This window comes from Microtus pennsylvanicus, chromosome 3 (genome assembly GCF_037038515.1).
Source record: "Microtus pennsylvanicus isolate mMicPen1 chromosome 3, mMicPen1.hap1, whole genome shotgun sequence".
Classification (NCBI taxonomy): Eukaryota; Metazoa; Chordata; class Mammalia; order Rodentia; family Cricetidae; genus Microtus; species Microtus pennsylvanicus.
This window is the reverse complement of record NC_134581.1, coordinates 95,521,528-95,549,130: the sequence shown is the minus strand read 5'-3', so window position 1 is coordinate 95,549,130 and position 27,603 is coordinate 95,521,528. Positions and strand designations below refer to the sequence as shown.

The window sequence follows — 27,603 nt, the reverse complement described above, 5'->3', positions numbered from 1 at the left end:
ACCAGCAATGAAGGAGTCTTCCCCTTACCCTACAACTTCTCCAGCATAAGCTGTCATCAGTGTTTTTGATCTTGACCACTCTCACAGGTGTAAGGTGGAATCTCAGAGTCATTTCAACATCTCTGTAATATCAGTGCTTGTAGGGGCAGAGATAGCGGATCACTTGAGCACACTGGTCATGGTAAGCTCCAAAATTAGAAAGAAATCTTATCTCAAAAAATATGGTGGAGAAAGTCAATGTTGAGCACTGGATATGCAAGAAATATACACTTTCACATGCATACACACCTCACACAGAGCAAACAAAAGGGATCATATATAATGTAGTGATGTACTTCAATGCTTTAACAGAGCAAGGAGTCACCAAACTCAAATGTTGTCAATGGCAAGAAACAAGACTAAGGTTGAAGTTAATGAAATCAAGGCTTACAATATGTACACACTATTAATCAGATAAAAACTTGATTCTCTGAAAAGATTAACAAGATTTTTTAACTCTTCAAGAGAAAGAGAAGCCATCAATACAACTAAGTTTATTAAAAGAGGTTCTGACAACATCCAGAATGATGTCATAGAATACTTTGATGACTTTTTATTCAATGTAGTGCCTAGGGTCTTAGCTATCATCATCTATAGCAATAAGATCAGATAAAGATATGAGATGGGTAAAAATTGGAAAGAGAAGTTAAACTATTCTTATTGCAGATATGAAGCTCCTCTTAAAACCCCATTGGTCTGATAAGCAGTCACTGAATTTTCATGACTTAGAAAATCAACATTAAAAATCAGTAGCTTTTTGTGTACTACGACAAATTTGCTGATAAAGAAAACTAGAAAAATATCTCAGCCAGGCAATGGTGCTGCATGCGTTTAATCCCAGCACTTGGTGACAGAGACAAGTGGACTTCTGTGAGTTCAAGGCCAACCTGGTCTATAGAACTAGTTCCAGGACAGGCTCCAAAGCTACAGAGAACTCCTGTCTTGAAAAACCAAAAAAGAAAAATAAAAAAAGAAAAGAAAAATAAAAATATCTCAATCACAAGGAGGTTTTTAAAAAATCTCTAAACAGATAACATTAAGAAACTGAAAAAATAAATTAAACAGTAGACTGTAGAAATATGCCTTATGTTTCTTGAGTTTGTAGAATTAACATTAAAAAGAAAGATATAATTAAAATACAACCTACAGATTCAATGCAATCTCCTCGAAAGTTTCAATGGCATTTGTTACAGTAGAAAAAAAATGCTATAGTTCATACTGAAGTAAAAAGTTCACAGACAACCACAAGACTTCTAATCAAATATAGCACAGTCACAAGTATCACATTAGCTGACCTCAAACTCTACTACAGAGCCACAGTGACAACGACAGTGCAGCACTGGAACCAAGACAGACATATCCACCAGTGAAATACAATAGAAGACCTCAAAGTAACTCCGTGCAACTATAACAAAGCTATGTTTTGTAAAAAAACACACAAAGAGAATTTGGGGCTACCAAGTTTCACCCTACTCTGCAGTCTTGCTGTGTGTCTTACTGTGTGTGTTTCTTTATCTCCAATAAAAGCCTTTATATTCTTTAAAATTAAAATGAAATTTAATCATTTATCTCTTTCCCTTTCCTTCCTCTAGCTCCTCTCATGTATTCCCCCTGCTCTCTCTTAAACTCATGGTCTCTGGCCTCTTTTTGTTTAACTGTGGTTGTAAATCTATCAATCTATATCATTTCTAAGTATATTAAGACAACCTAGACAAGAACCTACCACTTTCACTTTGCCAAATCAGTATAATTTCTAGCTACATACCAAATACATATCCTTATATCCAGAGCTAAATTTACTTCTGATCCTCCATCAATGAAAACTCATTTTGCCACAGAAGCTTAATTTTCAGCAGATAGAGATCATCGCAGAAAAGCATAACTGGTCAAAATGGAAAGAACTAACACTGTGGGGTGCACAACCTCAGTTGGTACATATATGGCACCATTTCTACACCCAAGGTTCAGGAAGTATTGCAGAAGAAGGGTGGAAAGATTGTAAGAACCAAATAACCAGTAGGCCCCCTGTGATATTACATCTTCTACATATGACAAAGAAGCTGCAACTATGATACCTCAACAATATGTCAACTAAAACAAGATGTGAACAATGACACCAGTTGACATGCCAACATGGACTGGAGAAAACCACTGTTTTTAACTTTAAAGATTGTATTTATTTGGAAAAAAAGCAATAATAGAACTATTATATGACCACCTACACCACCACTTAGCATCACCCAAAGGACTCTATATCCTATTACATAATATGCTTGTACTGAGCTTCTAACTTTTATGCTTGGATTTGTTTTGAGTGACAATAAACAGAGTCCAGGAAACAGAAAGCAAGTCCATGATACAGCAGGAAAGTGCCTTTAATGGAGGGCTGTGGGAGGGAAAATGGAGTACAATGAGATATTCAGGCAGAATGGGTAACAGTGGGACTGCGAGATAACAGCAGGGTATGGATGGTGGGAAACAGGGAGGAGTAAGGACAGAGAAGGAACAATCTATCTGAGTTATGTATGAAATCTTCATAAGGAAACCAGCTGCCTTGTAAGCTCATTTAAAAACTAATTGATTGAAAAAACAATTGTCTACCAGGGAAAAAATTGGGATCTTGGGGGTGGGGTGATGTAGTAATAAGAGCGGTGACGGGGCTGCGTCCCCAACACCCCAGCCACCTGCTCGGCTAGCTTATGCCCCGAAATAATTACACGGACACTGTATTCTTTTAATCACTGCTTGGCCCTTTAGCTCTAGCCCTTACTGGCTAATTCTGATATCCCAATCAACCCATCTCTAATAATCTGTGAACACCGGTCTTACCGGGAAGATTCTAGCCTAAGTCCATCCTGGGTCGGAGCTGCGGCATGGTGTCTCTATGAGGTGTCTGCTCCGGAGAGGAACGCTGTGGAGTCTGAGCTCACTTCCTCTTCCTCTCAACGTTTTGTTCTGTTTACTCCTCCCACCTTTCTTCTAACCAATAAAATGGGCCAAGGAAGTTCCTTTATTAGCCAATGACCTTCCTCCATCAGGGTGAGATGGGGCTAATGGGAGATGGGGAGAGAAAAGTGAGAAGGGGAGGATAGGGGGAACTTGGGGAAACAGGATGATTGGGATAAAGGAAGGTTGGATAGGGGAGCAGGGAAGCACAAATCTTAGTTAAGGGAGCCACCTTAGGGTTGGCAAGAGATTTGAACCAAGAGTGGCTCCCAGGAGCCCAAGGCAATGTCCCCAGTTAGTTCCTTGGGCAGCTGAGGATAGGGAACCTGAAATGACCCTATCCTATAGCAATACTGACGAATATCTTGCATATCATCATAGAACCTTCATCTGGTGATGATGGAGGAAGGTCATTGGTTAAAAAATAAAGAAACTGCCTTGGCCCATTTTATTGGGTAGAACATAGGTGGGTGGAGTAAACAGAACAGAATGCTGGGAGGAAGAGGAAGTGAGCTCAGAGACGCCATGCTCCCCTCTCCCGGGCAGACGCCATAGCTCTGCTCTCTGAGGCAGATGGCAATGCAGCCAGCCACCAGGTCAGACATGCTGAATCTTTCCTGGTAATCGCACCTCGTGGTGCTACATAGATTATTAGAAATGGGTTAAGAGGCTGAAACTAATGGGCCAGGCAGTGTTTAAAAGAATACAGTTTGTGTGTTGTTATTTCGGGGCATAAGCTAGCCAGGCGGCGGGGGTGCTGGGGACGCAGTCCCGCTGCTCATATTACTATAGAATGGCGCCCAGACATGGATAATTGAATCCACTGAAAGCCTGAGAAAGCTTGGGAAAGAGTAAAGCATGTTTTCTTGGTAGCAGCAATTTCTCGGGTTTGCTCTGCTTGCTAGAAGCAAGCAAGCACTCTCATCTAAGAGAGGCTTCCTGACTCAGCTTCAGCTGCAAAACCCTGCAGCTCTTAAGAGGTCCTGCCACGAAACATTTAAATGGTGTTGATAAAAGCCGACTGAATGCTTGTTTGTTTTCAGCAGTAGCAGGAAAAACCCTGTGTTGTTTTAAAATGCCAGCTTTCTGGGCTGTCCTGCCAGGGCAAACTCTGACTGTTTGAGGCAGGAAGGCTAGCTACAGAGAGAGGACTTGAGTGCTGTCTGTTGCAGCTTGTTTGATGGCAAGGACCTTGAAACACTGTAGACTTGTTGCACTGAATGCGGCTCTGGCCGGTACCTCAGCCACAAGATTGGAATGGCAGAAAGCTAAGGAATAGGCTACATCTAGCTGGCAAAGCCACGGCTTTAGTCCTACTGATATTGCTTGGTACGTTAAAGATTCATGTGGTCAGAAAAAGAGAGATATATAGTAAAGAGAGATTCAAAGACAAAGAAAATGTTTAAATGATTTACAGTGTGTTAAAAATATATGCAAGCTAAAAGTTAAAAGTTCTTAAAACTAAAAAATGGAAGAAAGAGAGTAGTTGGGTGTGGTAGTACACACCTTCAATCCCAACACTTGAGAGGCAGAGGGAGATTGACCTCTGTGACTTCTAGGTGTGGTAGCACACACCTTTAATCCCGAATGCCTGGGAGGCAGAGACAGGCGGATCTCTGAGTATTCAAGAACAGCCTGGTCTACAGAGTTATTCCAGGTCAAAGATACAGAGAACTTGTTTCAAAAAGCAAAAAGTTAAAAGTAAAAATAAACAAAATAGAGGTTAAAATAAAGCTGCACAAAGATGGAAAATACACAGAGGATCTTGATACTGTATGCTATTATGCTCTGTTTGAATTGTTTGAATGCTGAGGAAGGAGCAACAGCTGCTAAAAGATATTTGTTTATAAAAGCTGCTGAACTAATCCAACATAGATATTTTGAAAATGCCTTGACTTTGAAATTTGGATCTAAGGACATGATGCTTTGAAAAGAAGTTTCTGAACCTACAGGGCTACACTGCCCGGTACCTCCTCTCTCTTCCTATCCCATCCAGCTTACATCCAGATCCCCCCACCCTCTGTTTCTCTCCCACCTCCCTTCCCTGGTGGCAGAGAGCCTCCCTGCTCTGCCTGCTTGGGCGCTGGGTCCTAACCCCAAGCGTAGGGTAAAGGGGAGCTCAGGGGCTTCTTTGTCCCCATAGCCCGCCTGCAGCAAGCAGGGTGGGCCCTTTGTCTGCGAGCGAACCAAGCAGCACGGAGTCTCGATCAGGGCACCTAGTGAGACATCATTGTGGTGAGTGAGTGCTGCGGCACCCGGGAACAGCCCGCCTACACTTCCTGATCAACCTACAGGGCTACACTGCCCGGTACCTCCTCTCTCTTCCTATCCCATCCAGCTTACATCCAGATCCCCCTATCCCCGTCTCCCTCCATCCCTCCCTTCTTGGGGCAGAGTGCCTCCCTGATCAGCCTGCCTGGGCGCTGGGTCTGAACCCGAAGGTGAGTGCAAAGGGGAAGGTGGTAGCTCCTTTGTCTCCATAACCTGCCTGCAGCAAGCAGGGTGGGCCTTTGTTTGCAAGCTAACCAAGCAGCAAGGAGATTGGAACTGGACTCCAGGAGAAACATCACGGGGGAGTGACATCACTTGGAAGGTACATCAGTTGGCAAGAAGACCTGATCCTGTAAAAGAAGATCCATAGGAGAATATTGGAAGGAAGAGATGGGGAGACGCCAATGCAAGAATTCACCCAACAATCTGAAAAACAACACGAAACCACCAGAAGCCAGCGACCTCACAACAGGAGGACATGAACACCTTAATCATGAAGAAGGAGAAAAAACTGACTTCACGACAGTGATTGACACCCTTAAACAGCATATAAAAAACGCCCTTGATCAACCTACAGGGCTACACTGCCCGGTACCTCCTCTCTCTTCCTATCCCATCCAGCTTACATCCAGATCCCCCTACCCCCTGTCTCACTCCATCCCTCTCTTCCCTGGTGGCAGAGAGCCTCCCTGCTCTGCCTGCTTGGGCGCTGGGTCCTAACCCCAAGCGTAGGGTAAAGGGGAGCTCGGGGGTTTCTTTGTCCCCATAGCCCGCCTGCAGCAAGCAGGGTGGGCCCTTTGTCTGCGAGCGAACCAAGCAGCACGGAGTTTCGATCAGGGCACCTAGTGAGACATCATTGTGGTGAGTGAGTGCTGCGGCACCCAGGAACAGCCCGCCTACACTTCCTGATCAACCTACAGGGCTACACTGCCCGGTACCTCCTCTCTCTTCCTATCCCATCCAGCTTACATCCAGATCCCCCTACCCCCTGTCTCCCTCCATCCCTCCCTTCCCTGGTGGCAGAGAGCCTCCCTGCTCTGCCTGCTTGGGCGCTGGGTCCTAACCCCAAGCGTAGGGTAAAGGGGAGCTCGGGGGCTTCTTTGTCCCCATAGCCCGCCTGCAGCAAGCAGGGTGGGCCCTTTGTCTGCGAGCGAACCAAGCAGCACGGAGTTTCGATCAGGGCACCTAGTGAGACATCATTGTGGTGAGTGAGTGCTGCGGCACCCAGGAACAGCCCGCCTACACTTCCTGATCAACCTACAGGGCTACACTGCCCGGTACCTCCTCTCTCTTCCTATCCCATCCAGCTTACATCCAGATCCCCCTACCCCCTGTCTCCCTCCATCCCTCCCTTCTTGGGGCAGAGTGCCTCCCTGTTCATCCTGCCTGGGCGCTGGGACTGAACCCGAAGGTGAGTGCAAAGGGGAAGGGGGTAGCTCCTTTGTCTCCATAACCTGCCTGCAGCAAGCAGGGTGGGCCTTTGTTTGCAAGCTAACCAAGCAGCAAGGAGATCGGAACTGGACTCCAGGAGAAACATCACGGGGGAGTGACATCACTTGGAAGGTACATCAGTTGGCAAGAAGACCTGATCCTGTAAAAGAAGATCCATAGGAGAATATTGGAAGGAAGAGATGGGGAGACGCCAATGCAAGAATTCACCCAACAATCTGAAAAACAACACGAAACCACCAGAAGCCAGCGACCTCACAACAGGAGGACATGAACACCTTAATCATGAAGAAGGAGAAAAAACTGACTTCATGACAGGGATTGACACCCTTAAACAGCATATAAAAAACGCCCTTATAGAAATGGATGAGAAGTATAACAGAAAGTTCGAGGAATTGAGTAAATCAGTGAATGATACCCTAGGAAAGCAAGGAAAAACAATCAAGCAGATAATGGAAACAGTTCATGATTTGAAAAATGAAATGGAGGCAAAGAAGAAAACACAAACAGAGGGCCGGCTGGACATGGAAAATCTAGGTAAACGAATAGAGACTACAGAAACAAGCATAACCAGCAGAATACAAGAGATAGAAGAAAGAATCTCAGAGTCTGAGGATAACATAGAGAAAATAAACGCACTGATCAAAGAAAACAGCAAGTCCAACAAACTCTCATCACAAAACATTCAGGAAATATGGGACACAATAAAAAGACCAAACCTAAGAATAATTGGAGTAGAAGAAGGAGAAGAAGTGCAGCTCAACGGTCCAGAAAATATACTTAACAAAATTATAGAAGAAAACTTTCCCAACCTGAAGAAGGATGTACCTATGAAGGTTCAAGAGGCATACAGAACCCCAAATAGGCTGGATCAAAAAAAAACATCCCCTCGCCATATAATAATCAAAACACAAAATATACAGAATAAAGAAAGAATATTAAGAGCCGCAAAGGAAAAAGGCCAACTTACTTATAAAGGTAAACCTATCAGACTTACACCTGACTTCTCTATGGAAACCATGAAAGCCAGAAGGTTCTGGATAGATGTACTGCAAAAACTAAGAGACCATGGATGCAAGCCCAGACTACTATATCCAGCCAAGCTTTCGTTCACCATAAATGGAGAAAACAAAATTTTCCAGGATAAAAACAAATTTAAGCAATACGTAGCCACAAATCCAGCCTTACAGAAAATAATAGAAGGAAAATCACTAACCAAGGAGTCCAACAAAGACCTCAATAACTCAGACATCTAGAGACCCTTCACCAGCGCAACTCAAAGAAGGGAAACACACAAACCCTACTACTTAAAAAGTGACCGGAGTTAACAACCACTTGTCATTAATATCACTTAATGTCAATGGACTCAACTCACCTATAAAAAGGCACAGGCTAAGAGACTGGATACGAAAACAGGATCCAACATTCTGCTGTCTACAAGAAACACACCTCAACCACAAAGACAGGCACCTACTCAGAGTAAAGGGCTGGGAAAAGGCTTATCAAGCAAATGGACCTAAGAAACAAGCAGGTGTGGCCATACTAATTTCTAACAAAGTTGACTTCAAACTTAAATCAATCAAAAGAGATGGAGAGGGACATTTTATACTCATAACAGGAAAAATTCATCAGGAAGAAATCTCAATCCTGAATATCTATGCCCCTAATATAAAAGCACCCACGTATGTAAAAGAAACATTGCTAAAATTCAAGGCAGCCATCAAACCGCACACACTAATAGTAGGAGACTTCAACACTCCTCTTTCACCAATGGACAGGTCAATCAGACAGAAACCTAACAGAGAAATTAGAGAATTAATGGAGGTAATGAAGCAAATGGACTTAACAGACATCTATAGAATATTCCACCCAAATAGGAAAGAATATACCTTTTTCTCTGCAGCTCATGGAACCTTCTCGAAAATTGACCACATACTTGGTAACAAAGCTAACTTACACAGCTACAAAAAAATATTACTAACCACCTGTGTCTTATCAGACCACCATGGATTAAAGTTAGAATTCAACAACAATGCTACCCCCAGAAAGCCTACAAACTCATGGAAACTGAACAGTCAACTACTGAACCATACCTGGATTAAGGAGGAAATAAAGAAAGAAATTAAAGTCTTCCTTGAATTCAATGAAAATAAAGAAACAACATACTCGAACTTATGGGACACTATGAAAGCAGTCCTGAGAGGAAAGTTCATAGCACTAAGTGCCCACTTAAAGAAAACAGAGAAAGCACATATTGGAGACTTAACAGCCCACCTGAAAGCTCTAGAAAAAAAAGAAGCAGACTCACCTAGGAGGAGTAGAAGACTGGAAATAATCAAACTGAGGGCTGAAATCAACAAAATAGAAACACAAAAAACAATCCAAAGAATCAATGAATCAAGAAGCTGGTTCCTGGAAAAAATCAACAAGATTGACAAACCCCTATCCAAACTAATCAAACGGCAGAGAGAAAATTTGCAAATTAATAAGATCAGAAATGAAAAGGGGGACATAACCACAAACACAGAGGAAATTCAGAGAGTCATTAGATCTTACTACAAAAGCTTGTATGCCACTAAACTGGAAAATGTAAAAGAAATGGACACTTTCTTAGATAAATATGATTTACCAAAATTAAATCAGGACCAGGTGAACAAGCTAAACAGACCTGTCAGTCGCGAAGAACTAGAAGCTGTTATCAAAAACCTCCCTACCAAAAAAAGCCCAGGGCCAGATGGTTTCAATGCGGAATTCTACCAGAACTTCCAAGAAGACCTAATACCTATACTCCTCAATGTATTCCACAATATAGAAACAGAAGGGTCATTACCAAATTCCTTTTATGAAGCTACAGTTACTCTGATACCAAAACCACACAAAGACTCAACCAGGAAAGAGAATTACAGGCCGATCTCACTCATGAATATCGACGCAAAAATCCTCAACAAAATACTGGCAAACCGAATCCAAGAACACATCCGAAAAATTATCCATTATGATCAAGTAGGCTTCATTCCTGAGATGCAGGGCTGGTTCAACATACGAAAATCTATCAATGTAATCCATCATATAAATAAACTGAAAGAAAAAAACCATATGATCATTTCATTAGATGCTGAAAAAGCATTTGACAAAATTCAACATCCATTTATGTTAAAAGTCTTGGAGAGATTAGGGATACAAGGGTCATACCTAAATATAATAAAAGCTATATACAGCAAGCCGACAGCTAACATCAAATTAAATGGAGAGAAACTCAAAGCCATCCCGCTTAACTCAGGAACACGACAAGGCTGCCCACTTTCGCCATACCTCTTCAATATAGTGCTGGAAGTTCTAGCAATAGCAATAAGACAGCATAATGGGATCAAGGGGATTCGAATTGGAAATGAAGAAGTTAAACTTTCGTTATTCGCAGATGATATGATAGTGTACATAAGCGACCCCCAAAATTCCACCAAAGAACTTTTACAGCTGATAAACAGCTTTAGTAATGTGGCAGGATACAAGATCAACTCCAAAAAATCAGTCGCCCTCCTATACTCAAAGGATATGGAAGCAGAGAGGGAAATCAGAGAAGCTTCTCCATTCACGATAGCCACAAACAGCATAAACTATCTTGGGGTAAATCTAACCAAGGAAGTGAAAGATCTATTTGACAAGAACTTTAAGGCATTGAAGAAAGAAATTGAAGAGGATACCAAAAAATGGAAGGACCTCCCTTGCTCTTGGATTGGGAGGATCAACATAGTAAAAATGGCAATTCTACCAAAGGCAATTTATAGATTCAATGCAATCCCCATCAAGATCCCATCAAAATTCTTCACAGATCTGGAGAGGACAATAATCAACTTTATATGGAAAAACAAAAAACCCAGGATAGCCAAAACAATCCTATACAATAAAGGATCTTCTGGAGGCATTACCATCCCTGACTTCAAACTCTATTACCGAGCTACAGTAATGAAAACAGGGTGGTACTGGCATAAAAACAGAGAAGTCGACCAATGGAATCGTATAGAAGACCCGGACTTTATCCCACAAACCTATGAACACCTCATTTTCGATAAAGGAGCTAAAAGTTTACATTGGAAGAAAGAAAGCATCTTCAACAAATGGTGCTGGCACAACTGGATGTCAACCTGTAGAAGAATGAAAATAGACCCATATCTATCACCGTGCACAAAACTCAAATCCAAATGGATTAAAGACCTCAATATCAGCCCGAAAACACTGAATCTGATAGAAGAGAAAGTGGGCAATACCCTACAACAGATGGGCACAGGCGATCGCTTCTTAGGTATAACCCCAGAAGCACAGACATTAAGGGCAACATTGAATAAATGGGACCTACTAAAACTGAGAAGCTTCTGTAAAGCAAAGGACACTGTCACTAAGACACAAAGGCAACCTACTGACTGGGAGAAGATCTTCACCAACCCCGCAACAGACAAAGGTCTGATCTCCAAAATATATAGAGAACTCAAGAAACTAGACTTTAAAATGCTAATTAACCCAATTAAAAAATGGGGCGCTGAACTGAACAGAGAATTCTCAACAGAAGAAGTTCAAATGGCCAAAAGACACTTAAGGTCATGCTCAACCTCCTTAGCGATCAGGGAAATGCAAATCAAAACAACTTTGAGATATCATCTTACACCTGTACGATTGGCTAAAGTCAAAAACACCAAGGATAGCCTTTGCTGGAGAGGCTGTGGAGGAAGGGGTACCCTCATCCATTGCTGGTGGGAATGCAATCTTGTGCAACCACTGTGGAAGTCAGTGTTTCGGTTTCTCCGGAAATTCGGGATCAACCTACCCCTGGACCCAGCAATACCACTCTTGGGAATTTACCCAAGAGATGCTCTATCACATGTCAAAAGCATTTGTTCAACTATGTTCACAGCAGTATTATTTGTAATAGCCAGAACCTGGAAACAACCTAGATGCCCTTCAATGGAAGAATGGATGAAGAAAGTATGGAATATATACACACTAGAGTACTACGCTGCGGTAAAAAACAATGACTTCTCGAATTTTGCATGCAAATGGATGGAAATAGAAAACACTATCCTGAGTGAGGTATCCCAGGCCCAAAAAGACGAACATGGGATGTACTCACTCATAATTGGTTTCTAGCCATAAATAGGGGTCACGGAGTCTACAATAGGCGAATCTAAAGAAGCTAAGTAAGAAGGTGAACCCAAGGAAAAACATATAGTTATCCTCTTGGATAAGGGAAGTAGACAAAATTGCCGGGGGGGAAAAATGGGATCTTGGGGGTGGGGTGGGATGGGGGTTAGGGGAGATGGGGAGAGAAAAGGTAGAAGGGAAGGAGGGTGGACTTGGGGAAACAGGAGGATCGGGATAAAGGAAGGTTGGATAGGGGAGCACGGAACCACAATTCTTAGTTAAGGGACCCACTTTAGGGTGGGCAGGAGACTTGACCCTAGAGGGGCTCCCAGGTGCCCAAGCTGAGGTCCCCAGTTAGTTCCCTGGGCAGCTGAGGATAGGGAACCTGAAATGACCCTACCCTAGAGAAATACTGACGAATATATTGCATATCATCCTAGAACTTGCATCTGGCGATGGATGGAGATAGAGACAGAGACCCACACTGGAGCACTGGACTGAGCTCCCAAGGTCCCAATGAGGAGCAGAAGGAGTGAGAACATGAGCAAAGATGTCGGGACCACGAGGAGTGCACCCACCCACTGAGACAGTGGAGATGATCTACTGGGAGCTCACCAAGGCCAGCTGGACTGTTACCAGAAAAAGCATGGGACAAAACTGGACTCTCGGAACATGGCGAACAATGAGGGCTGAAGAGACGCCAAGGACAATGGCACGCGGTTTTGATCCTACGCAATGTGCTGGCTTGGTGGGAGCCTAGCCAGTCTGGATGTTCACCTTCCTAGATATGGATGGAGGGGGGAGGACCTAGGACGTACCACAGGGCAGGGAACCCTGACAGCTCTTTGGACTGGAAAGGGAGGGGGAGAGGAGTGGGGGGAGGGGGAGGGGGGTGGGAGGAGGGGGAGAAGAGTGGGAGGAGGGGGAGAAGAGTGGGAGGAGGGGGAGGGAAATGGGCGGCTGGTGGGAGGAGGTGGAAATTTGTTTTTTTTTTCTTTTCTTTATCCTCCTTTTATCAATAAAAAAATTTAAAAAAAAAAAAAAAAAAAACGCCCTTATAGAAATGGATGAGAAGTATAACAGAAAGTTCGAGGAATTGAGTAAATCAGTGAATGATACCCTAGGAAAGCAAGGAAAAACAATCAAGCAGATAATGGAAACAGTTCATGATTTGAAAAATGAAATGGAGGCAAAGAAGAAAACACAAACAGAGGGCCGGCTGGACATGGAAAATCTAGGTAAACGAATAGAGACTACAGAAACAAGCATAACCAGCAGAATACAAGAGATAGAAGAAAGAATCTCAGAGTCTGAGGATAACATAGAGAAAATAAACGCACTGATCAAAGAAAACAGCAAGTCCAACAAACTCTCATCACGAAACATTCAGGAAATATGGGACACAATAAAAAGACCAAACCTAAGAATAATTGGAGTAGAAGAAGGAGAAGAAGTGCAGCTCAACGGTCCAGAAAATATACTTAACAAAATTATAGAAGAAAACTTTCCCAACCTGAAGAAGGATGTACCTATGAAGGTTCAAGAGGCATACAGAACCCCAAATAGGCTGGATCAAAAAAAAAATCCCCTCGCCATATAATAATCAAAACACAAAATATACAGAATAAAGAAAGAATATTAAGAGCCGCAAAGGAAAAAGGCCAACTTACTTATAAAGGTAAACCTATCAGACTTACACCTGACTTCTCTATGGAAACCATGAAAGCCAGAAGGTCCTGGATAGATGTACTGCAAAAACTAAGAGACCATGGATGCAAGCCCAGACTACTATATCCAGCCAAGCTTTCGTTCACCATAAATGGAGAAAACAAAATTTTCCAGGATAAAAACAAATTTAAGCAATACGTAGCCACAAATCCAACCTTACAGAAAATAATAGAAGGAAAATCACTAACCAAGGAGTCCAACAAAGACCTCAATAACTCAGACATCTAGAGACCCTTCACCAGCACAACTCAAAGAAGGGAAACACACAAACCCTACTACTTAAAAAGTGACCGGAGTTAACAACCACTGGTCATTAATATCACTTAATGTCAATGGACTCAACTCACCTATAAAAAGGCACAGGCTAAGAGACTGGATACGAAAACAGGATCCAACATTCTGCTATCTACAAGAAACACACCTCAACCACAAAGACAGGCACCTACTCAGAGTAAAGGGCTGGGAAAAGGCTTATCAAGCAAATGGACCTAAGAAACAAGCAGGTGTGGCCATACTAATTTCTAGCAAAGTTGACTTCAAACTTAAATCAATCAAAAGAGATGGAGAGGGACATTTTATACTCATAACAGGAAAAATTCATCAGGAAGAAATCTCAATCCTGAATATCTATGCCCCTAATATAAAAGCACCCACGTATGTAAAAGAAACATTGCTAAAATTCAAGGCAGCCATCAAACCGCACACACTAATAGTAGGAGACTTCAACACTCCTCTTTCACCAATGGACAGGTCAATCAGACAGAAACCTAACAGAGAAATTAGAGAATTAATGGAGGTAATGAAGCAAATGGACTTAACAGACATCTATAGAATATTCCACCCAAATAGGAAAGAATATACCTTTTTCTCTGCAGCTCATGGAACCTTCTCGAAAATTGACCACATACTTGGTAACAAAGCTAACTTACACAGCTACAAAAAAATATTACTAACCACCTGTGTCTTATCAGACCACCATGGATTAAAGTTAGAATTCAACAACAATGCTACCCCCAGAAAGCCTACAAACTCATGGAAACTGAACAGTCAACTACTGAACCATACCTGGATTAAGGAGGAAATAAAGAAAGAAATTAAAGTCTTCCTTGAATTCAATGAAAATAAAGAAACAACATACTCGAACTTATGGGACACTATGAAAGCAGTCCTGAGAGGAAAGTTCATAGCACTAAGTGCCCACTTAAAGAAAACAGAAAAAGCACATATTGGAGACTTAACAGCCCACCTGAAAGCTCTAGAAAAAAAAGAAGCAGACTCACCTAGGAGGAGTAGAAGACTGGAAATAATCAAACTGAGGGCTGAAATCAACAAAATAGAAACACAAAAAACAATCCAAAGAATCAATGAATCAAGAAGCTGGTTCCTGGAAAAAATCAACAAGATTGACAAACCCCTATCCAAACTAATCAAACGGCAGAGAGAAAATTTGCAAATTAATAAGATCAGAAATGAAAAGGGGGACATAACCACAAACACAGAGGAAATTCAGAGAGTCATTAGATCTTACTACAAAAGCTTGTATGCCACTAAACTGGAAAATGTAAAAGAAATGGACACTTTCTTAGATAAATACGATTTACCAAAATTAAATCAGGACCAGGTGAACAAGCTAAACAGACCTGTCAGTCGCGAAGAACTAGAAGCTGTTATCAAAAACCTCCCTACCAAAAAAAGCCCAGGGCCAGATGGTTTCAATGCAGAATTCTACCAGAACTTCCAAGAAGACCTAATACCTATACTCCTCAATGTATTCCACAATATAGAAACAGAAGGGTCATTACCAAATTCCTTTTATGAAGCTACAGTTACTCTGATACCAAAACCACACAAAGACTCAACCAGGAAAGAGAATTACAGGCCGATCTCACTCATGAATATCGACGCAAAAATCCTCAACAAAATACTGGCAAACCGAATCCAAGAACACATCCGAAAAATTATCCATTATGATCAAGTAGGCTTCATTCCTGAGATGCAGGGCTGGTTCAACATACGAAAATCTATCAATGTAATCCATCATATAAATAAACTGAAAGAAAAAAACCATATGATCATTTCATTAGATGCTGAAAAAGCATTTGACAAAATTCAACATCCATTTATGTTAAAAGTCTTGGAGAGATTAGGGATACAAGGGTCATACCTAAATATAATAAAAGCTATATACAGCAAGCCGACAGCTAACATCAAATTAAATGGAGAGAAACTCAAAGCCATCCCGCTTAACTCAGGAACACGACAAGGCTGCCCACTTTCGCCATACCTCTTCAATATAGTGCTGGAAGTTCTAGCAATAGCAATAAGACAGCATAATGGGATCAAGGGGATTCGAATTGGAAATGAAGAAGTTAAACTTTCGTTATTCGCAGATGATATGATAGTGTACATAAGCGACCCCCAAAATTCCACCAAATAACTTTTACAGCTGATAAACAGCTTTAGTAATGTGGCAGGATACAAGATCAACTCCAAAAAATCAGTCGCCCTCCTATACTCAAAGGATATGGAAGCAGAGAGGGAAATCAGAGAAGCTTCTCCATTCACAATAGCCACAAACAGCATAAAATATCTTGGGGTAAATCTAACCAAGGAAGTGAAAGATCTATTTGACAAGAACTTTAAGGCATTGAAGAAAGAAATTGAAGAGGATACCAAAAAATGGATGGACATCCCTTGCTCTTGGATTGGGAGGATCAACATAGTAAAAATGGCAATTCTACCAAAGGCAATTTATAGATTCAATGCAATCCCCATCAAGATCCCATCAAAATTCTTCACAGATCTGGAGAGGACAATAATCAACTTTATATGGAAAAACAAAAAACCCAGGATAGCCAAAACAATCCTATACAATAAAGGATCTTCTGGAGGCATTACCATCCCTGACTTCAAACTCTATTACCGAGCTACAGTAATGAAAACAGGGTGGTACTGGCATAAAAACAGAGAAGTCGACCAATGGAATCGTATAGAGACCCGGACTTTATCCCACAAACCTATGAACACCTCATTTTCGATAAAGGAGCTAAAAGTTTACATTGGAAGAAAGAAAGCATCTTCAACAAATGGTGCTGGCACAACTGGATGTCAACCTGTAGAAGAATGAAAATAGACCCATATCTATCACCGTGCACAAAACTCAAGTCCAAATGGATTAAAGACCTCAATATCAGCCCGAAAACACTGAATCTGATAGAAGAGAAAGTGGGCAATACCCTACAACAGATGGGCACAGGCGATCGCTTCTTAGGTATAACCCCAGAAGCACAGACATTAAGGGCAACATTGAATAAATGGGACCTACTAAAACTGAGAAGCTTCTGTAAAGCAAAGGACACTGTCACTAAGACACAAAGGCAACCTACTGACTGGGAGAAGATCTTCACCAACCCCGCAACAGACAAAGGTCTGATCTCCAAAATATATAGAGAACTCAAGAAACTAGACTTTAAAATGCTAATTAACCCAATTAAAAAATGGGGCGCTGAACTGAACAGAGAATTCTCAACAGAAGAAGTTCAAATGGCCAAAAGACACTTAAGGTCATGCTCAACCTCCTTAGCGATCAGGGAAATGCAAATCAAAACAACTTTGAGATATCATCTTACACCTGTAAGATTGGCTAAAGTCAAAAACACCAAGGATAGCCTTTGCTGGAGAGGCTGTGGAGGAAGGTGTACCCTCATCCATTGCTGGTGGGAATGCAATCTTGTGCAACCACTGTGGAAGTCAGTGTTTCGGTTTCTCCGGAAATTCGGGATCAACCTACCCCTGGACCCAGCAATACCACTCTTGGGAATTTACCCAAGAGATGCTCTATCACATGTCAAAAGCATTTGTTCAACTATGTTCATAGCAGTATTATTTATAATAGCCAGAACCTGGAAACAACCTAGATGCCCTTCAATGGAAGAATGGATGAAGAAAGTATGGAATATATATACACTAGAGTACTACGCTGCGGTAAAAAACAATGACTTCTCGAATTTTGCATGCAAATGGATGGAAATAGAAAACACTATCCTGAGTGAGGAATCCCAGGCCCAAAAAGACGAACATGGGATGTACTCACTCATAATTGGTTTCTAGCCATAAATAGGGTTCACGGAGTCTACAATAGGCGAATCTAAAGAAGCTAAGTAAGAAGGTGAACCCAAGGAAAAACATAGAGTTATCCTCTTGGATAAGGGAAGTAGACAAAATTGCCGGGGGGAAAAGTGGGATCTTGGGGGTGGGGTGGGATGGGGGTTAGGGGAGATGGGGAGAGAAAAGGTAGAAGGGAAGGAGGGTGGACTTGGGGAAACAGGAGGATCAGGATAAAGGAAGGTTGGATAGGGGAGCACGGAACCACAATTCTTAGTTAAGGGACCCACTTTAGGGTGGGCAGGAGACTTGACCCTAGAGGGGCTCCCAGGTGCCCAAGCTGAGGTCCCCAGTTAGTTCCCTGGGCAGCTGAGGATAGGGAACCTGAAATGACCCTACCCTAGAGCAATACTGACGAATATATTGCATATCATCCTAGAACTTGCATCTGGCGATGGATGGAGATAGAGACAGAGACCCACACTGGAGCACTGGACTGAGCTCCCAAGGTCCCAATGAGGAGCAGAAGGAGTGAGAACATGAGCAAAGATGTCGGGACCACGAGGAGTGCACCCACCCACTGAGACAGTGGAGATGATCTACTGGGAGCTCACCAAGGCCAGCTGGACTGTTACCAGAAAAAGCATGGGATAAAACTGGACTCTTGGAACATGGCGAACAATGAGGGCTGATGAGACGCCAAGGACAATGGCACGCGGTTGTGATCCTACGCAATGTGCTGGCTTGGTGGGAGCCTAGCCAGTTTGGATGTTCACCTTCCTAGATATGGATGGAGGGGGGAGGACCTAGGACGTACCACAGGGCAGGGAACCCTGACAGCTCTTTGGACTGGAAAGGGAGGGGGAGAGGAGTGGGGGGAAGGGGAGAGGGGTGGGAGGAGGGGGAGAAGAGTGGGAGGAGGGGGAGAAGAGTGGGAGGAGGGGGAGGGAAATGGGAGGCTGGTGGGAGGAGGTGAAAATTTGTTTTTTTTTCTTTTCTTTATCCTCCTTTTATCAATAAAAAAAATCAAAAAAAAAAAAGAAAAGAAAAGAAGTTTCTTATTTTGTTTTCACAGAGGGTGAGAGTCTGTGGATTGCTTCTATTCCAATATGGTATGATGGACAACGCCCTCCTGAAGGGTTGCTGTGAACACCTTCTGAAAATTGCTTCACTCAACTGCCAACTGAGATGAAACTAGCACACAGGTTATACCATGAAAGACCTAATTAACGACGCCCCCATTCAGCAGAAAGCAGTTTGGAGAGAAAAAACTGCGCCCATGTTCCCAAATATGGTTTATAAATGTTCTTTTACATTTAAAGGGGGATATGATATAGATATGAATAATTTGCATTAGTATAGATTTTGCTTTATTGATAGAGATTTAAGGTCAATTTTGTTATATGTATATGTATTTCTGATCTTTATTAAGGTATTGTGATTGTGTGGTTCATTTAAAAATTTAATGTATATAGGTTGTTAATGGATAATCATTAATAATAGTCAAATTTGTAGTCATGTTAGTTAGATTTTCTAGATATATAGATATATATTTCAGTTAGATCGGCATTCTTCATATCTTTCAAAGACTATGGAATATGCTATTAAATGTTTTAATAACTTAGGACTTTTCATGACAATGAGACACTCTGCTCCTGGCAGCACCAATCTACTTCAAGAAGAAGATGGGCATCGAAGAGGATCCTTATGGAGTTTGATAGCCATTTGGGCAAGAAACTGTTCTTGCCTGGACTATTGCATAAACTGGACACAGAGAACCTACAGAGATAGGACTACTGAACTTGCCTAAAGGTGAGATGATCTTTCGGGGTTCCTGATTCCTGAAAGTGTCTGCAAGACATCCTTCAGGACAAGCAGATAGTGACTGCCTTTGAAATTTCCTGCTTCATGGAAATGTTTGCTGAAAACTATGGGCCTGTAGGCCGAAGATGGATGCCCCAACAGTACAGAGGAACTTTGGGTGACTGTCCAGGCAGCAAAATGTCTCTCTCATTTCTAGAGTTTTGAAAGTTGATTTTTCTTGTTTGCTTAGGTAATATTGTATCTTTCTGGAGCTTTTGATGGAGTTAAGAATAGTTAGTTATAGTTATAGTTTTCCTTAGTTATGATAAAGATTATTGTAATTTTTACTTGATAACTGTTTTGTTATATGTAATTTTGCTGTGTTAAAGTTAAAGGCTTCCTTTTTTGTTGTTTAAACAGAAAAAGGGGAAATGATGGAGGAAGGTCATTGGTTAAAAAATAAAGAAACTGCCTTGGCCCATTTTATTGGGTAGAACATAGGTGGGTGGAGTAAACAGAACAGAATGCTGGGAGGAAGAGGAAGTGAGCTCAGAGACGCCATGCTCCCCTCTCCCGGGCAGACGTCATAGCTCTGCTCTCTGAGGCAGATGGCAATGCAGCCAGCCACCAGGTCAGACATGCTGAATCTTTCCTGGTAATCGCACCTCGTGGTGCTACATAGATTATTAGAAATGGGTTAAGAGGCTGAAACTAATGGGCCAGGCAGTGTTTAAAAGAATACAGTTTGTGTGTTGTTATTTCGGGGCATAAGCTAGCCAGGCGGGCGGAGTGCCATGGACACAGTCCCGTAGCCCTTACTACATGGTGATGAATGGAGATAGAGACAGAGACCCACACTGGCGCACCGGACTGAGCTCCCAATGTCCCAATGAGGAGCAGAAGGTAAGAGAACATGAGCAAGGAAGTCAGGACCACGAGGGGTGCACCCACCCACTGAGACAGTGGGGCTGATCTATTGGGAGCTCACCAAGGCCAGCTGGACTGTGACTGAAAAAGCATGGGATAAAACCGGACTCTCTGAACATGGTGAACAATGAAGGCTGATGAGAAGCCAAGGACTATGGCAGGGGGTTTTGATCCTACTTCATGTTCTGGCTTTGTGAGAGCCTAGCCAGTTTGGAAGTTCACCTTCCTAGACATGGACAGAGGGGGGAGGACCTTGGACTTTCCACAGGGCAGGGAACCCTGACTGCTCTTTGGACTGGAGAGGGAGGGGGAGAGAAGTGGGGGAAGGGGGAGGAGGGTGGGAGGAGGGGGAGGGAAATGGGAGGCTGGGAGGAGGCCGAAACTTTTTTTTCTTCTTTTTCTCAATAAAAAATTTTTTAAAAAAAAGAAAAAGAAAAAACAATTGTCTCCTTACTTAAACAAGCACTAGGTTCAGTGATCCCTCAGATAGAATGCAGCTCATTTGGGAGTCCTTCCATTGAGGCACAATTAGACAGTTATCAAGCAATGTGCCTGGCAACATAATGGAAAGGCCGCATTCATGCATGTGAAAGGGAAGAGCTGGGAAGCTGATGGAAGGCCACATTCTCATGCATAAAAGGGCATGCTGGCATTTCCACAGCGCACAGAATACTTGATGGGCACACAGCCTTGCCAATGCAGGCAGTCTGCTTTCCAGCTCCTATGCTAGCCTAGACATCTGGAGCTTTCCCTTGTCCTAAAGCATTTTTGGTGACAGAAGGAGAAACTCCAGGCAGTGAAACAGGCCCTGCTGTCAATGGTAGCAGAAAGTCATGCAGTCACACTGACTTAAGTATTACAAAAGATATGAACTAATTATGTACCTTAAATTGAAAATCAGTCATATAAAGAAAGACAACTGAATTGATAATGAATTTGGTATAAATATGTTAGCACTATCTTGTCTAAATACAATTTCTATCTATCTAACTTGTTTTACAATTTCTTCCATCTCACCTTGTCCTGATACAATTTTTCAAAGGGAAGCTGGATAAATTATAAATTAAAACTCACTGCCAAAATTCTTAGCATCTTAAAATGAGCATGTCTAAGGCCTTGTCAGATTAAATGTCCTAGGTTCCTGTGATTCTCATTATTTTGTTCTTTGAAATGTGGGCCATCTTTCCTTTATATTCATGTCTTATACAAAATGATTAGAGGATATGAACTAACCTTCACACTTATTAAGAAAGAAAGAAAGAAAGAAAGAAAGAAAGAAAGAAAGAAAGAAAGAAAGAAAGAAAGGGAGAAAGAGAGGGGGGGAGGGAGGGATGGAGGGAGGGAGGAAGGAAGGAAGGAAGGAAGGAAGGAAGGAAGGAAGGAAGGAAAGAATCTCACATACAATCGTAGCTCTTAGGAGGCAGAAGCAGGCAGACCAGTCTCTGTGAGTTTGAGGCCAGCCTGGTCTACAGAATGAATTCCAGGACAGCAGGGCTGTTACCACCAGAAAAAAATAAGTTTGAATCTCCCCATTATACTGACACAAATTGAAGTGCACGTTTAAGTTAAAATAATTAAGTCCTGAATATGCTTTGAATAGTTGCAAAGTCATTAATGTAATTTCAAACTCATTTAAAGTGCTTGGTTGATAAATTTGCTTACAATGACTTGTTAAAATACAAGGCTTGGAGACACAGCTTGGTGGTTAAGAGCACTAGTTACTCTTGCAGAGAACCTGGATTTGATTCTCAGCATTCACACAGCAGATCATAGCAAACAATGTAATTCCAGTCCTAGAAGATCCAACACCCTCTTCTGACCGCTGCAGGGACTGCTTCCATGGCACACACAGACTTATAAGCAGGCAAAACAACAACACATAAAAGTTATTTGTATTCTACTATTTCAGCCTGCAAAAACAATGACATTTCTTATAGCCAACTCTAATAAAAACTGAGAATCCTTTAATAACTTTTCAAACAAGCTGTGCTTATGGAGCTGAAGTCACAAGTCACATCTTGTTTCTGGTACAGCACATCACTGTTGGTGGTAAGGACCTACATGGGTATGCTTATTGCTGTAAATCTTCACCATGTTGTCATGGTATGTTGATTGCCATAAATCTTCACCACATTGTCCTGGGTATGCTTATTGCTGGAAATCTTCACCACTTTGTTTTTTAACTCTGCTTCACTAGTTTAATTTCTTGCTATTAGTTACGTAAGAATTTTAGGAAAAAAAGAATGTGGCTTCAATTCTCATAAAAAAGAACTTGATAAGAGCTTGGGAAATGGCCAGGTGGCAGTGGTGGTGCATACTTTTAATCCCAGCACTCAGGAGACAGAGGCAGGCACATCTCTTTGAGTTTGAGGGCAGACAGTGTCCAACACACACACACACAAAATTAAAAAAAAAAACTTTCTCCAAAAATGGTGGGGGAGGGAGGGAGGGAAGCAGAGAGTGAAAGAGAGAGAGAGAAAGAGAGAGAATCTTGAGAAATGGCTCCTAGTACACTTTTGCTCCTCACACAAAACAGACAGTACACATTTATAAAGAATTTATAAAGACAGGATACAGACATTTATAAAGACTTTAGGATCAGCCATTAATTTGAAAGCCCTTGAAAGCATAAAGGAAATCAACTAGGTGTGACGGTTGCCTCTGTTACATCTTCACTTGAGAAGACAGGAATATCGTAAATTTGGTCAACTTGGGCTGCAGAGTGAATTTGAAGCTAGCCTCAAAATACAAAGTCAAACAAGCATTCTACTACCCTCTACTGGAGCAATCATGGCCACGTGCATTCATCTTACCTGCGTAAAGAGTATGAACTGAGCAAACTGCCACGGAAGCATAAAGGCCACATTGGAGAAACAGAGCGCTATGTAGTGTTTTCTGTGGACAGTGGAGGTCCTTGACGGAGGGAAGCAACACCAGTAAGTTCTGCTGTGAAGATGCCTGGTAACTCAGAAACAATGAAGCTCTTGCTAACCACAGAAACCTAACTCATCTCCTTACCTTTTATATAACACAACAAAATTCAATTTTGGAAATCAACTTGCTAAAATTAGTTAAAATGCTTGAACAATAGAAAGATTAAATAAAACAAAATTAGTTATTTAGAAATAGTATTGGACAGATTTTTCCAGTAAACTAAACTATTTAAATACAACTTTAGTTCCTTATTAAAAAAATGTTTGCCATTCAATTTTAATCCTCCAGACAGAGCTCAGGAAACAGGACCTGACACTGATCCTGTGTTCCTCGGGGTGTCCCATGGTACACGGTGAAGTCCTTCCCACACTGGTCACTCACATGATTCAGAAACTAGTGAGGAGACGCACACATGCTGTCAAGGAGTACACCAACACTTGTGGGGGACTGCAGGGAAGTTCTTAAAACTGCAAAGCTGAGAACAGTCCAGCTGTTGCAGCTGGCATTTGAATTGTGTACTTTGCAACAGAAAGGTGTGGGAGCCAACACCTTTCACAAAGAAAGTGGAGCATCTCTTAGAATATGAAAAAGACAAATGTGTGTGAAGAACAAAGCCAATCTGCAGTTGCAGCTTTATGTTTTGTATAATCTGGGGTGGGAGGGATCCTTATTTTCAAGTCCCATGTCCCAAGCAAAGCACAAAGTCCGTCTGAGCATTCATGCATTTATTCAGACAAAACTGGTTTTCGTTAAATAGAGTACATGCCTTCAAGGTCATGATCTTAAATGTTCCGACTAACACATTCCACTGTATGACTTCCTTAACCCTCAATTAGCCAGGCTAATATTACTTCAAATGAACAATCCTCTTCTCCTGGGAAAAGAGAGGGTAGCATCTTTCTCTATAATTTTTCTAAGTACACAATGTAAGGAATGAATCTGGAAACCTGAACTGGGAACAGATTCCCAAAGCCACATTCAAGCTTTAATTGCTGGCACACCAGGGGGCAGCCTGCTCTCCAGATCTGCAGGGAGCTCAGGATGTATATGCTACTCAGTCCACTAGCAAATGTTGCCTCAACCATTTACTTGACAGTGCCAAGTAGTCTATGGCTAAAGATTAAAATCTGCCATAATTCCTGCGTCTATGAGTACTTTTAAATGCATAATGCACAACTTTAGGAAGAAGGGCAGGAAGGAGCGAGGATTTCCATATGAGGCAGAGGCTGCCAGAGCTTAGTAACTGATTATGGCTATTCTCTGAGAGTTTAGAAGACATAATGATCACAATTTCATTCAGTGGCAACTTTCACTAATGTTCTACGAACTCTATTCCTATAACAAAGCTATTTATTGTATTCTACTCTTCTTACTTCTCCAGACCTCTTACATTTCTAAAATGCTTAAAACTTAATTCACCAAAGAGTGTGTCCAAGACAATATGAAACTAGCTGAACTACAAGAAACATCATTCAGAAGCCTACATATATTACACATATGTACAACATTCATATACCCATGTTAAAAAAGTTCACAAATTTATGTTGCAATTATCTTATTAATCAATTCATTTTTGAATAGCCGTAAAACATAGTTTAAATTAGGTAATTATGACTTAGGTAAAAGCAAATCTTAAGAAAAATAACATAACTTATTTAGCTTTGTTTTATGACAGAAATTACCTGAGTATAGTAGTTAAGACATACATTTGAAGTACAAGGAATGGATATGAAAAACTTTCCCGGAGAGGCGGTGTCCACATCACACGGGTGGCCTGAAACCATAAAAATTACAGTTTGCATTATTTTCCATGAAAGTAAATGTTATTCACTTACAACTCAGGGATTGGCTTACTTTCAGAGTTTTAACACTGGGCTCGTTAGATCCTATTTCTCACTGCCTGGAATAGCTTTTGGTCCTTTGACATCCTCTCTCATGGCCATTAAGAGGAGCCCTATTACTGTCAAATTCAGAAACCAGTAAAAACTGTATTAAATCACACGCCATTTAGCCAAAGGACCAACAAATACACAGGGATACGCGCTGTGAGGACTACTGGCTCAGAGTGCACTGCAGCCTGAACCTGGCATTTGGGGCTTTGAGGTACATGATCTGGCTAGGAAACCATGTTAATCAAAAACATAAAGCACTTGCAAAACTCAGGAGTCTATACACATTAAGTTCCAACTAATATAGATATACATAATCAGCGGTCAATTGAATCTGAGTTAATCAAATATGCTCTACATGAGTCAAGCTTTTTAAAAACAGTTGAAAGCACTAAGAATTGCTGGTAATGGACACAGTGACAATATTAAACTTAAATACACATATTTAGATTGCCTTAAGACACATGGATCAACATTTTCTGTATAAATTTTTCTATCAGAAACCCTAAACTTATAGAAAGAATTTGAGTTTTTATCATTTGGTAAGAGTCTGACTGCTTTATTAAGAGCCTCCAAAAATTATAATTATAAACTTGCAAACCTTGAAATGAGTAATGGTTTTATTCAAACTCAAACTCAGTCCACCAAAGCCTGCACACCCAAATAAAATGTTTTTCTTTGTGCCAACAGATGAATTACAAGGCATTTGTCTTCACTGAATATCATATATTTAAAGCATTTTATGTGTGACTTTGTCTCTTCCTTTATCTAAGCGATTTTTAAATTGGCCCACTATAACAGCAGATAAGAACACCCACTGCATGTCACCTGAGCCACTGCATAACACATCTGATTCCAAACATTAATAGTCAGATTCTGTCTTCTTACCATGCATTCAACACCTAATACATAACACAGAACATGGATCATACTCACAGCGAAAACATTATGTCATAAACTGTTTTTAGGAGCATTACAGCCAACTGTGTTTGGGATGGCTTATAGAAAAGGAAGAATAATTCAGTAGAAGCGGCAAAGGAACGGAGCAGCTACTGAATGAACTGTGTGCCTGTTGTCAGGCCAACAGCATTCTAATCACTGGGAAGAGCAAAGAAGTAAAGTTTCAAGTATGGGAGATGGGCAAGTTCTGGAGATATGATGCCCTCAACATTTTGTTAAATTTGAGGGCTGGCAGATGGATCTGGAGGCAAGAGGATTGGTGTTTAATTGCTAGTAACCACATGGTGGCTCATAACTGCCTGTACCACACACACACACACACACACACACACACACACACACAATCTTTAAAAATACTGTATTGTAGAATAAAAAAAAACAAACTGCTAAGAGGGTGGGTATTGTGTTAAGTGTTCTTACCATTAAGAAAACACTTTTCAAAGACTGACATGGTGTACAGGCAATGTAATTCAAGCCCTTAGGAGGCTGAGACAGGAGAATCAAAAGTGTTGAAGCAAGACTAGAAGACACAGGGAGACCCTGTCTGAAAAGGAGAAAGGGGTAGGTTTATATTTCAGAAAGACAGGAAACTGAGGTTTTAGATTCAGACCAACACAGATTAGGTAGCCTATCTTCACCTTGAAATCTTGGTTAAGTAATATAATTCTCTAAATTTCAATTTCATAACCCATATGATGAAGCTAACACCCACACACCAGACGTCTAACAGTCAATGAATGACGTGTATAAAGTGACTGCTTCCTGGAGTGCAATGTTACCATTTATCTACAAAACATATGTATATAAATACGCGCTAAAATATTGACGGATAACCTGTTTTAAATTGTACTGATTTACAATTTTAGATTAGTAATTAACATATCATTTTACAAAGTAAAGTACTTTAAGATCTCACAGTCACAATACAATGCAATCATAGTAGTTTAGTGATTATATATTCTTGTTCATACAAGCCACTCTATGTTTCAAAAAGGTTGAATAGAAAACTGACCTCTCCATGATTGAAAAAGTAGCACACCACTGTAATCAGACCTCCTAGCTGACTCCCACTGTAAAAATAATAAAGTACACAGTCATAGAATGCAACATATAGGCTCTTCCCACAAAATTATATCACAATTAAAACCATAATTTTCTATGCTTAAAACATGAATAACGAAGTCATAAAACCACAAATATTTCCCCAAAGCCCGTGCAGTTGGATTTTTAATCCTGGCTGTATAAAAACACAAAGTGCACATGTAATACAATCTCAGTTTTACAATTACATCAAAATATTTTCTAAATAAACCATGACCAAAAATAATTTTAAACACACAGCCCAGCCCTTTGGTCTGTATGCCATTCTGTCAATAATGTAAATGTGCTAATTGTGTCTTTGGAAATTAGGCTTAAGCGA

The 27,603-nt window shown here is 41.3% G+C and overlaps 1 protein-coding gene across 1 annotated transcript in view; it reads right to left on the bottom strand.

Annotated features, from left to right (window-relative positions):
• Dpy19l2 (dpy-19 like 2) overlaps positions 1-27,603 on the bottom strand; it is a 164,857-nt gene that overhangs the window by 76,257 nt on the left and 60,997 nt on the right. Inside the window, exons 7-9 of the mRNA XM_075967611.1 lie at positions 27,196-27,253; positions 25,017-25,108; positions 23,214-23,313 (exon numbers count right to left, since the gene is read on the bottom strand). Of these exons, the coding sequence (XP_075823726.1) occupies positions 23,214-23,313; positions 25,017-25,108; positions 27,196-27,253 (250 nt within the window). The remainder of the gene's footprint in view (positions 1-23,213; positions 23,314-25,016; positions 25,109-27,195; positions 27,254-27,603) is intronic.